The following is a 12,112-nucleotide window of genomic DNA, read 5'->3' as shown; positions in this document are numbered from 1 at the left end:
TATATTGTCTCTAAAGAATTTTTTATTGTAACAACATTGTAGTGTTTGTGATACAAGTAAATATTTGGGTAGCTGTTTTATGTAACCAATGTTATATTTATTGATAAGAGTTAGAGAGGAAAAGACGAACTGAATTTTCTAAACATAGGAGGGATAATTGATTGTTAACTTCTTCAATTAAAAAATACATTTTCGTGGTCCATTACATTGAAATTATTTTTTAGTTTATCAGTGAGTAAGTTTTGCCACAGCTTGGTTCTTTCTTTATGTCTAGTTTGAAATAGGAGTACTGCCATTCTGTGAACATGAGTAGTTTAGGCCAGATCCTCAGGCTTACGCTTAAAAGTCTCTTCCCTTACTGTGACTGCCTCCTACTCCAGACTTTGCCCTTGATCTTGGTGATTGTTGAGAAGCCTGAAGGAGGGGCGAATGGTTTCATGCCAGTTTAGCACTGCCACTGGGAAGCCAATTCTAGATACAGGCTTGCCCACGTAATGGTTAGTCAGTGGGCCGCCTTCTATATCAGGACCTTACTCTTTCATAAATTGTGCTTGTAACTATCATCCCGCCACTAAAGTTAACCTATTTTTGTCACCTCCATTTCTGAGTATGCCACCCGTCAGTATCTGCGTGTCTGTGGATGTGTGGATGTGCATGTGTGCACTTATCTCCTCCGGCTCTCTACTAGTCTTGTGGGACTTTGGAATCTTGAGTAGGTGGGCTGTGTGATCAAGGCCAAGGTCATTGGCTATGTGGGTACAATTTCCCTACAAAGGCCTGCTCCTTGGCAGCTGTTGTTATGGGGTCAGCAGCCTTTTTAAAGCATGGGGCCACATGGTTCAGAAATCAACCATGAGCCACTGTCATCTTGTAATCTGCCTTAAGGAGTCAAGTGGAACCTCTGAAACTAGAGGAGGCTTTGTGTATAAATCCATTGACTACCTAATCACTGGAGTCCTGGGTCCACCTCCAATGTGGATAAATCTATTGTTGGGAAGGGCAGCAGGGGTCATTGAATAGATGTGGACAAATGATTGAATGAACAGAGGGAGGAGTGGTTTCTGGAGGACACAGTTTGTGTGCAAGAAGGAAATGCACTAGAAGGGGGGACATAGCAGAATAGATTGGATTAAGTAAGGGAAAGAAGAGTCTCATTCTTTCTTTCTGCTTTGATGAGCTGACGTCTTTGCAAGCCTACTTTCCCTTTCCTAGAGCTGATGCTCCCTGGAAGCATTGTGTCCTAGTCCCTGTTTTAGTAGAATTAAGGAGCCTACCCTCCTTCCTGCTGGAGTGCTGTGGGAAGGGCCCTGTCACCCCTGCGGCTGTTGCATATACTGCCACTGTCTTACTTGAGGGAGTCCTGGGAAGAAAGGATTTGATGTGATAGTTTAAATTTTTCACCCCAAATATTCTCAAGTTCAGACATATTATAGACCTGAATGAGATGTTGCCAATACAATGTCACTTCTGGTTAAAAATTCCAAAATGGTTCTGGTTGTTGTGTGAACATGACACCAAGCTACTGATAGATTGACTGTTCCCTTTTTTTTTTTTTTTTACTGTTTTGCCTGAATTGACTGATGTTTGGGGCATTGAGTATAGACATCCTGAGACCCAGAGCTGAGCCATTAACTCCCAGATGCTCACAATTTCCAAGGAAATGTTCTGTGCCTGTGGTTATTACTCAGATGGCTCCTTAAATGCTCTCATCTTGGCACCTTTTGGACTTGCTAAATTCAATTTGAAAAAAGAACAGGGGGGAGAAAGAGAGAGGGAGTTTTGTGGAAAGCAATTATCCTGCGTTTTTGTGACCTTCATGCTTTCCCCATTATGATGAATTTTGGGGCTGGTTCCTGGACCAGCCAGCATGTCGTGTTCACTAGAATTTTGTTGTATTGTTACAGATAAGCAGTTGTATCTAATTAAACAATAATGATGCCAGTGCAAGGCCTTTTCTGGAAATTAATGACCAGCTGGGAAAAGTTGATGGCTGGAGAGTCAGCCAAAGGCTTTTAGCTTCAGTCGGCCATTAATCTCCAGAAATGCCAATTTGTGATGTCATTGTTGGTTTTGAAAAATGAAAATGGAAGACAGTTTACTGATGTTTTATCCCTTCCTTCTGACTAACAACTTCCCTATTTAGTACCAAAATGTTATTTTTGTGTTTTTGAACCTGTAATTGTACTTTAATCTAAAAATATAGTTCTTCTATAGAGTGCATGAAAATGGAATTTCTCAGCTTCTGTATAATCTGGGTGTTTCTTTTTCCTTTTTTTTTTAAGAGTCCCAAATTTGGGACGTTTTCTTTAAATATTTTGGATGGTAAAACCAGAATTTGTGTTCAGCTGTGATGCTGGAATTTGATAAGTGTCTATATTATGTTAAGTATCTGCTCATGGCAGGAAATGGCTGCAAATGTTTTTGAATAGCAGCTGTTGCTAGCAAAGATATGCATTCAACAAGATTCTAAGAAGTTATAGTCACATTCCTAATAGATGAAGGGAACTCTCTGCCAGGAGGAGCTGTGGTGGTGTCCATGTAATATTTTTGATTACTGCTGCTGAACACTAGAGGAAAATAGAAAGAGAACTGACTAAAATATTCATCACCTTCTTGCATAATTTAATCACTTGTAAAGGAAGACAATTCCACATACAGGCTATCTATCTAGAACTTGTTCTGAACTTATGGTACTAATTTAAAAGTTATGTTGGTTTTACACCATTTTTACCCCAACGCGGAGAGTTCTTAAAGCCCATTAAGATTCCAGCCAATGATCTGGGAATGTTTTGCCAAATACAGAAGCTTCAGATCCCATCTAATTTCAGCAATAAGCTGCTTATATTTTCCAAACACCACAGCATTATTCTCCCCATAAGAAGTGTGCTGGTGCCATCAGTCCTCTGAATCCATGTTAAGTGTATGCAATTGGGGGAGTACAATGAGTCAGCGTGTCACTAATCACAGCTTGGGAGGCACTGACTCACTCCTGGCAAAATGGAATGGCTTGGTTGGGAAGGTTGTGAAAGAGACAAAAATTCATCCTGGGGTCAGTTCCCTGTTTCTGCCAATGCAGAGCAAATTTACAGCCTCTTTGGTGGATGGTCATCAGGCTAAGGAATGTTCCAGTGGACCCTATGAAAGCAGACACCCGTTCTTACACTAGGAATTCCATCTTGCTTAGGAAAACCAGAAAGGGCCTAGCAATAAAACGTGGACTGAGAAGGGCTTGGTTTATATCTAAGGCCAAAATAAGGGAAGCAGGCCTTGCTCTTCCACAATTGAACAAGGTAGGTCTTAGATCCAGTGTTGTGTATTAGGCTCTCAACTGGATTGTCTTCATTAGGGGTTTTCAATATCTGAGGAATATTTGCAAAAGCCCCAGTGTGATTTGGAAATCAAAGAGTAAATGGTGCACACCCTTGATTCTTCTGTCAGACTCAGTATAAAATAACAAATGGAGTTTGGCATCCGAGGCATTATCCAACAGCTTGGTATTTCAGTAATTGTCAAATTTTATACCATCATACGTGTATACTGCAAAGAAGTCAGGTTCTCCCAAGGAGCTGACCAAAGAAAGGAACATAAGCTAATACACTGATAATCGGTGGGCATTTTAGCTAGCATCACTTGCACATATTTATATTGTATTTCCAATTGAAACATGGGATCTCTGCATGGTGTTTATTTAGATACTGTATGGTTATTGACACTAAAATATTTTTTCGTACCCCAGGTGCAGTTTGACATGGTTAAATTTTCACTGTCCTATCACTAGAGCTTGAGTATGCTATTCCCAGTCCTTTAGTATTTTCAATTAAGCCTCTGAAAATAAAGTCGCCAAGCTTTGAAATGCTTTTCTTTGAAACTTTTTGGGGGAATGTTGTTTCTTTAGTCTTCCTTGGGAAGAGATTTGATTTACATCTTTCGCTGCTTCCATGAAGCTCTAACTTGAGTTCATTTTGTTATGTGGTGACCACAGTTCTGGATGACGCCCCCCCTGGCACTCAGGAATACATTATGTTACGGCAAGATTCCATCCAATCTGCGGAATTAAAGAAAAAAGAGTCCCCCTTTCGTGCTAAGTGTCACGAAATCTTCTGCTGCCCGCTGAAGCAAGTACACCACAAAGAAAACACAGAGCCTGAAGGTTTGTGCACGACAGACACGTGTTTTGCTTGTTTTCTCTCCTTCTCTCTTTGTCTTTCCTTTTGACTGTGCATTGCCCTCTGGTGTGCTGTGTCTCCTTCGGCCCCTGACGTCCATAGGAGGCCCCCTAGCTCACTGGTGAATGTGTTATGCAGTCTCAGGTGGGACGCGTGCATAATACAGTCATCTCTGGCACAGCTCGCAGCATCCTCCTGCTTTTCACAGCTGCAACATTTTTAGCTGGTGCCATTCCACTGCCCCGTTTTGGCTGCTAAACTTGCTTGCTCCTGTAGGCGACATCTGCCCCAGTGTGCTCCCATCACCTGGCATTCCTGAAGCAGCAGTGGGCTGAGGAATGGCACTTCAAAAACGCAGTGGTGAGAAGATGGGTCCAAATTCTCTCTCTCTCCTCCATCCATAAAGCTTCTGCATTGCGCTCGATCGCTGAAGCCAACCCCAGACTTCCCCGTGTAATGCATGCACTTTGCCATGGTGAAATGCATGCCTCAAGGAAAGTATGCGTAGTTTGTTTTTCTTTTCAGCTCTAGCACAGGTTTGGAAAACTACTTGCTGCTATTTAAACTGAGGTCAATTAAGGTGTTCGTCGCCATCCATGCTACAAATGTATCTCTAAAGTACCTTGTCTATTCAGAAAGAGTATTCATTCATTTTTTCCCCACCATTTTTGCATATATCAAACAGGAACTTTGTTCACATCAGAAAATGTGGTAAACTTTTTGCCAGCTGTGTACATTTCAACTTCCAAAATGACTTCTGAGATATGTACGGGGGATGCTAATTAAATGTTTATTGTAAAACAGCCTGTGTCCCCATATCAAATACTATGGAAGCAATTTACCTGTGAATAACTGTTCGCCTGTCCTTGATAGTTGGTGTACACGTTTGCGTAAATGGTTCTGATATGATTTCTAAAAGCAAACCTGTTCCTATTTCAAGTTGCTATATTGTAACATTATGGCTATCAGCCTATCAAGTGACTTTCTGACCCAGAGAAGACTGCCGTGTTGTGCTGTTTCAAGTTTTTAGTGTAAGGAAATTCCCACAAATTGTCTCTAGTCCATAGTTTTGCAAGCATGTTTTTGCATCTCAAAGTTTCCCCTTCTTCTTCCTTCCAGATAGAATTTTACCTGAGCACTGGCAGACAATGAGAAGTGTACATGTTTTTATGTTTAATTCTATTTCTGCAAGAGAATAGAATATTTCTTTCTTTCTTTCTTTTTTGACCCATACTTTGGTATCCAAGCTATCCTCTTTGGGTATGAGTTGTGATGTCAGTACTTACTCATCCGGAGATATAAATGGTGACCATTTACAGTGAGTAAAATAAATCTTTTGGTGGTTTAGTAGAGATGATAATAACTTGATTTTATGCTCTAATGAAACAAAAAAATTTAACCAGTGACAATTACTTTATGATATATCACGTATTCCAATATGTTCTGTTTTCTTTTCTCTAAAATTATGTGTGTATATGTGTGTGTGTGTGTGTGTATTTGCAAGTACAAACATAGTATCTGTATTAAAGATACTTACTTTTTATTATATAACAGATACTGTACTGGTTTTTTAGGTGCACATCAGCCTGAGAAAAAAAATTTGATTTGAGTAAAACAAAACAAGCCATTAAATTCAGTCAAGCCATCGGTTAGAAACTTCAAATTGTTTTAACATTACTCAGATGAAAACAAAAAACAGTTGAATGACTAAATTTAGACCCCATCCCTTTTCTTATTACATATAAATTTGACAGGATCTAATAATTTTTAAAATATCATTTGGAGTGTATTGTGAACACCATTATGAATGTTTTTAGATATGAAGAATTCTTTAGAGAGTGGGTGGCACTTAAATTCTCTTGTACAAGATTTGGATAGTTTTTGTGTGTGTGTGTGTGATTTTTGTCATTTAATCCACAAGTTGAGCCTCTGCCATTGTGCCTACTGTGGCTGTCATTCTTTCACTTGTAATACTTTGATAATGGACATCACCTTCTTTCATATTGCAGATTTTCCCTTAACCTTCCTCTCTTGCCAGGTCCTCAGGAATAGTGAAGCTAATACCGGGGGTGCCAAAAAAATGTATACAAGTGGACGCTTCGGTCAACGTTGCTCAAGCAGTAGCTCGCCATAATCAGAAGTGTCTGGACGCTGATGGCAACCATTTTGAACACCTCTTGTAATTGCAGAAGTCAAGTGTGACATATTCATCATTTGTTATCGGTATATATTGAGTATTTCAATTTTAGTACAGTTTTCCTTTCATAAAATATGTAAACATTTTTTTGGCACCCTCTGTATTTTCCTCTTTATTGCTATGAATTATTTGTAAATAGTATTAGGTTCATTAGAGGTTTCCTGGGATGGCATTTTAATATTATTGGATTGTCGGAAAAGTCATGATGCGTTTTTACAACGAAAACCATAGAAAAATACGTCATGACTTTTCCGATAACCCAATATTAACCGTTTTACTGTACCTCCTTCAAGCAAAGGTCCAGAGGCAAATGGTGAACTCAGACTTTTAAATGAAACCACTTGATCTTTGTACAAATTAATAGGATCTAGAAGACCTTATATGGGGGCAAAAGAAAACATGCAGTGGAAAAGAACCCAGATAAATAAGGAAATATTGCTAAGAAATTAACATGCTTACTTCATGTAGGATACCGAAGCTCGTCATTGCCAGGAGATGAATGAGGTAACTGTGGGTTTGGAAGGGTTCAGTGGCCATTCTGGTGACCTGGAAGATTTTTGCAAGACTGGTTTATAAATGTAAGGTACAGTCTTCTGTTTTCTCTTTCAGTTGCAGTAACTTTTTACTATAATTAATACGCATGGATCAAATCTTAGTTTAAACTATGTACGTTCCTGGAAACATTTTTTTTTTGTGTGAAGCATTTTGAAGATAGAATTCCTCTCATGGTCTCTGTACCAAAGCATGAGACCTTAATTGGCCTTGGCTGTGGATGCCCACAAATTCAACTGCAGGTGAAGGCAATGGACAAGATGTTGAAGCCATGCATTGTTGGATGTGCGCACGCCGAACCGCCAGTGTGACCTCTTCTTTTTTTATTTTATTTTTATTGGGGAATCTGGGAAGGGGAACAGACAAGTTGCTGTCATTTTGTTCTTCAGTCTAGTTGTGGAGGATGTCGCTTCACTGGCCCATGTTGGTATTGTGATCATTGTGCTCTTCCCAGCTAAGGCAGATCGGTCACCAGCCACTGGGCGACTGCTCACAGCAGCTCATGGCAGCTTTTGCTGGCTGCCAGTCACTCATGGTAGCTTACGGCAGCCCACTGCAGCCCCACTGCAGCCTATGCCATCGCTGGCAACTCCCGGCAGCCCAGCTCCAGGTCGAGCAATTGTTCACCATTTTATCTGTTGAGGGCGCAGCGTCACTGGCCCATGTGGGATCTGAACCGGCGGCCCTGCTGTTCAGAGCTTGTGCTCCCAAGCCAACTCTTAACCAATGAGCCACTTGGCCGGCCCAGTGTTACCTCTTCTAAAGAAGTTGTGTTTATACGGGCCTCTCATGAAAAATTAAAAGTACATTTAAATTTGGGGGCAAAATATAAGGTTGAGTTGGATAAGTCTTAGAAATAATTAAATTAGGTCAAAGAGGTTTGTGTGTGTTAAGATGACGCTGCAGTTAGTTTCCTACTTCCTTACTGAAATGATAAATCTACCAACTGTTTTTGCATTATTATAGACAGAGTCTTGATGTTTCTTATGGTTGGTGATGGTTTTGTAATGGCCAGGTCATTTCCATAGTTTGTGACTGTCTGAGATTTGGTACAGACATCTTATTTACAATTTTTCACAGTCATTTGTCTTTTTAAAGACATCTTAGTATTGTGTTTAGGCCCCTTAGGATCCATGTAAAGCAATACATAGAAGGAGTGAGATAGCTCACTGGCTTTTCAGGATCCACCAAGGCCAAATTACACTTTGCCAAAACCCAATTTCTATTTCTGAGCAGCGAATTCCAAAATAAGTTGTTTAATCTGTTCCAAATACTTGTGATTTTTAGTGATGTGATTATTTTCATAAGAACCACTTATGATGTAATTTTATGTGAGTACTTGCATTTGGCTGAAGAAGCACATACAAATATGTGAGAGTCTAATTTGGCCCGGTACCAGCAACACTCTTCGTTATAAGAAAGCCACAAAGAGAGTGGAGGTCATTACCAAAATCTTTTTCTTTCTTACTGTTCCAGGAGCCTTTGGCATGAGAAAATATAATCTTCATAGCTTTATTCTTTTGTTCAGTTTTTGCTTTTGTTATTCTGTGTGCCAAAATGAAATCACTGATTTAGAGTAACTTCTCAAAGCCGATTTATTATCAGGATAGTTGTTGCTTCCTAGCCCCAGTCACTGGGCTTTAACTAATGTCTAAAGATCATACAAAAGAATCAAACCAAGATAAACATCCGTGCATGTAGTTACTGGTAAAAATCCACAGAGAAAAAGAAATCATTTATTCCAAGTGTTCTTCTTAGGAGTGAAACTCCTGATTCCAACAGAAAATTTGAAAGAGGTAACACAAAATAGGAAGGTATTATACGGCTTACCATGTTTTATAGCAAGCATTTGGCCTCTTTCCTATAGTCCTGTTTCCATGTGATTTAAAACACACACACACACACACACACATACACACACACACACACACCACACAAACACACACACCCCAACTTCCTTAGGATACCCATAACCTTTTTATTCAGTTAGGCATCCAACCATAGTGACTTTGGTTGGACAAGTTAGTCTGAGATCCATCCTGGTGATAAAGGATGGCAGCTTCCACCAAGTGAAAGGAAGCAGAGTTCTGTGCCAAATTGTAAGGGGGCATATTAGTAATTAGTACAATGACTGTTACTCTGATAATGCATTGGTTTCTTTGTCCCAGAAAGAGAATATGTCACCGTGAATATCAGTCTTGCCTAATTGATATGAGAGGACAAAGGCAGAAGGATATTGAGGAACATGCTGATGAAAAAGGTTTTTTATTTTCATCCTTACCTTTTGTTCAACTCTGTTGTCTCCTGTTGTGTGTCTTCCTCATTTTGATACTAATTTACCTTTTGAGAAAAATGGATCTAATAGTATACTCAAATGAGCAGTTAGTTCAGTTCAATAAGTCAAGGAACCCTCAGATACTTGACACTTAAAAATGTCTTGACTTTCAGAAAAGATATCACTGAGTTCCATGTCTGTCCCTTTGAAGATGTGAATTGAGCGGATATTCGTATTTTATTACGAAACCTTAGATTCACCCGTTTGTGTGACTCTGAAGAGATAAAAGACTTTATTCATAACCTTTTAATTCTAAAATAACTGTGACTTAGGGTCATGCTGCCTTTGATTTATGACCTGAAGGATGACAAAGGGACACCAGACAGTTTTCTTTGCTCATTGAAGTAAATGGCAGCTTCATTGCAGTCACAAGAAAGATTAAAAAATGGGTCTGTATGAAAATCAGATTAAAACCAGAAATCTGAAAGCCTTGCTGATTAGCAATAAGTAAACACTATCCTCTCCCCATAAAGTATTCAAATGTGGTTTTTTTTGTTACATGTCAACTACTTCTTCTACGACAACTTGTTATGTCCTAATAACATTAGGACACTAATAATGGTGCTGAAGCACATTCTGTCTTCTGTTCTCTTTCCCCACCTCACAGCAGCAGATGCAAAATTAAGTCATATGTTGGAGATATATTCTTCTCTCTGGTAAACTAATAATTTGATCAAGCAAGTATACTTACCAGCCAATAATTCAATTTCAAGCCAGGATGGGCATTTATTATTCTCTTATTAGATATATGCATCTCAACTCAGTCTCCAGGCTGGCTCTCACAGTAGAAACTAACAGTCATCCATTCTTTGATGACTCAGTTTTAAAGCCACAAGCCTCCCTTCTCCCTCGATCCGAGGTGTTCCCATCGAGGTGGCTGGGACGTTTTCCTGAGACATGTTCACTCTTTCACAATTCTCGTGACTCAGGTTTCCCTTCATTAATATTGGAGGTAGATAGTTCTCCTCTGTGAAGTCAACATTGATGGCCCAATTCAAGTATTTATGTTGAAAATAACACTCCTTTGGGAAAGTGTTCTGAAAGGTCTACTGGATGGATGAAGTGTTATGGTGGTAATTTTGATTTAAGAAAAACTCAAAATTTAAGTGCTGTTACTTGAAAAAAAATCTGGAAATTCTCCATCCATATGGGTGCTGCCCCTTCAAAGCTGTGGCATCAGCGGTCGCGTTGCCAGCATTGCTCCTGAGGGTCTGGTATCTCAGCAACTCCTCTTGCTTTTCTTCACAGCCAGTGGATCAAATCGCTTAAGAAAACCTTCCTTTCTGACCCAGCATGATTTGACCCAGGTGGACTATGTGCCACGTCCAAAAGAGGTATAGCCTGAGTGACTTGGCTGTTTTCCCAAATCTACTGTGTCGAGGTCTCCCTCGGTAAAGGAGATGGGTCAGAATGTGCTGCTGCCTCAGTCCACATTTCACTCTGTCTTTTCTTTTAAGTGATATGTCACTACCTGGAGGAAGAGAATGCAGGAATTTACCTTTTACATGTTCTTAAATTGTTATTAAACCAATATTTTCCAAATCATGTTTCATGTAACACTGATCAATGTCTTTGTGTAAAGACAGATTCTGTGGTCAGATACATATTTCCCAATCCTATGCCACTCTCAGAGATTCACAGTGCATATGAATAAATCAAAGGATTGAGGAGTTGGATAGATTAGGAATCTGTCTTACTTTGGACATTTCAGTGGCAAATATCCTCCAGCTACTGAACCCTTTTTATTCCTAACCCCTATTAACATCCCACAAGTATGAGGTCTGACAATTAAGTTTGCGAGCTTGTGTCAAAGATGTTGCTAACTTTTTTTGATATCACAGGGATTATTCACTATGAATTTTTACCAACTGGACAAACAGTTAACAAAGTTTGCAGTTTGGGAGTGCTGAAAAGGCTGCGTGAAAAAGTTAGACGACCTGAACTTTTCACCAACAATTCATGGCTCTTGCATCACGACAATACACCAGCTCACACGGCACTGTCTGTGAGGGAGTTTTTAGCCAGTAAACAAATCACTGTGTTGGAACACCCTCCCTACTCACCTGATCTGGGCCCCAATTACTTCTTTTTTTTCCCAAAGATAAAGGAAATAGTGAAAAGACATTTTGATGACATTCAGAGTATCAAGGGTAATACGATGACAGCTCAGATGCCCATTCCAGAAAGAGTTCCAAAATTGCTTTGAAGGGTGGACTAGGTGCTGGTGTCGGTGCATAGCTTCCTAAGAGGAGTACTTTGAAGGTGAGTGCGGTGATATTCAACAATGAGGTATGGAGCACTTTTTCTAGGATGAGTTCACGAACTTAATTGTCTCATCTTGTATCCTTTGGAAAACACCATGCTGGCCCCACTGAGCAGTGTATTCCCATCAGAGCTGGACTTTGACAGGTAACACACTTTTGAAAATGAATGCTGCTCCTTTCCCTCTGACTCTCACCTACTGTCTTTAGGGGCATGCTACTCAAACTGTGGTCCATGGCTGAGGGCTGGGTTCGAAATTGTTTTTTCTTGGTCCAAGACGAGATAAGAAGCTTGTGCCAGAATGTAAATCAATACACTTCACCTAGCTTCATCAAGACAGTATTGCTGTCTTGGTGAGAAAAAGAATATCACCTGAACTTAATATAAAATGTACTTAGAGACATAGTTCACGGATCAGCACTGAGTCTGGACTGCACGTTGAGTGAGTGGCAGTGCCTCACAGTACTTAGATGATTCTCAACCTTGGGTAAACATTGACATCACCTGCGGACCTTTTAAATAATATATATGCCTGAACCCAACATCAGACCAAAACCAAGCAACTCACCAATAACATGTCCAAAAAACCTTCCTGCATAA

General features: G+C 39.9%; 1 protein-coding gene across 4 annotated transcripts in view; it reads left to right on the top strand.

Annotated features, from left to right (window-relative positions):
- The window catches only part of FGF13 (fibroblast growth factor 13), a 530,394-nt gene that overhangs the window by 329,771 nt on the left and 188,511 nt on the right, over positions 1 to 12,112 (top strand). For 3 of the 4 annotated variants that reach the window (XM_019653607.1, XM_019653606.1, XM_019653605.1), the window contains exon 3: positions 3,983 to 4,150. The exons of the other annotated variant lie outside the window; for it this stretch is intronic. In XM_019653607.1, the coding sequence (XP_019509152.1) occupies positions 3,983 to 4,150 (168 nt within the window). The remainder of the gene's footprint in view (positions 1 to 3,982; positions 4,151 to 12,112) is intronic. 4 annotated transcript variants of the gene reach the window in all.

The sequence above is a fragment of the Hipposideros armiger genome, unplaced genomic scaffold (assembly GCF_001890085.2).
Source record: "Hipposideros armiger isolate ML-2016 unplaced genomic scaffold, ASM189008v1 scaffold_203, whole genome shotgun sequence".
NCBI lineage: Eukaryota > Metazoa > Chordata > Mammalia > Chiroptera > Hipposideridae > Hipposideros > Hipposideros armiger.
Note: the sequence above shows the minus strand (reverse complement) of the source record. Positions and strands in the feature narration are given on the sequence as shown.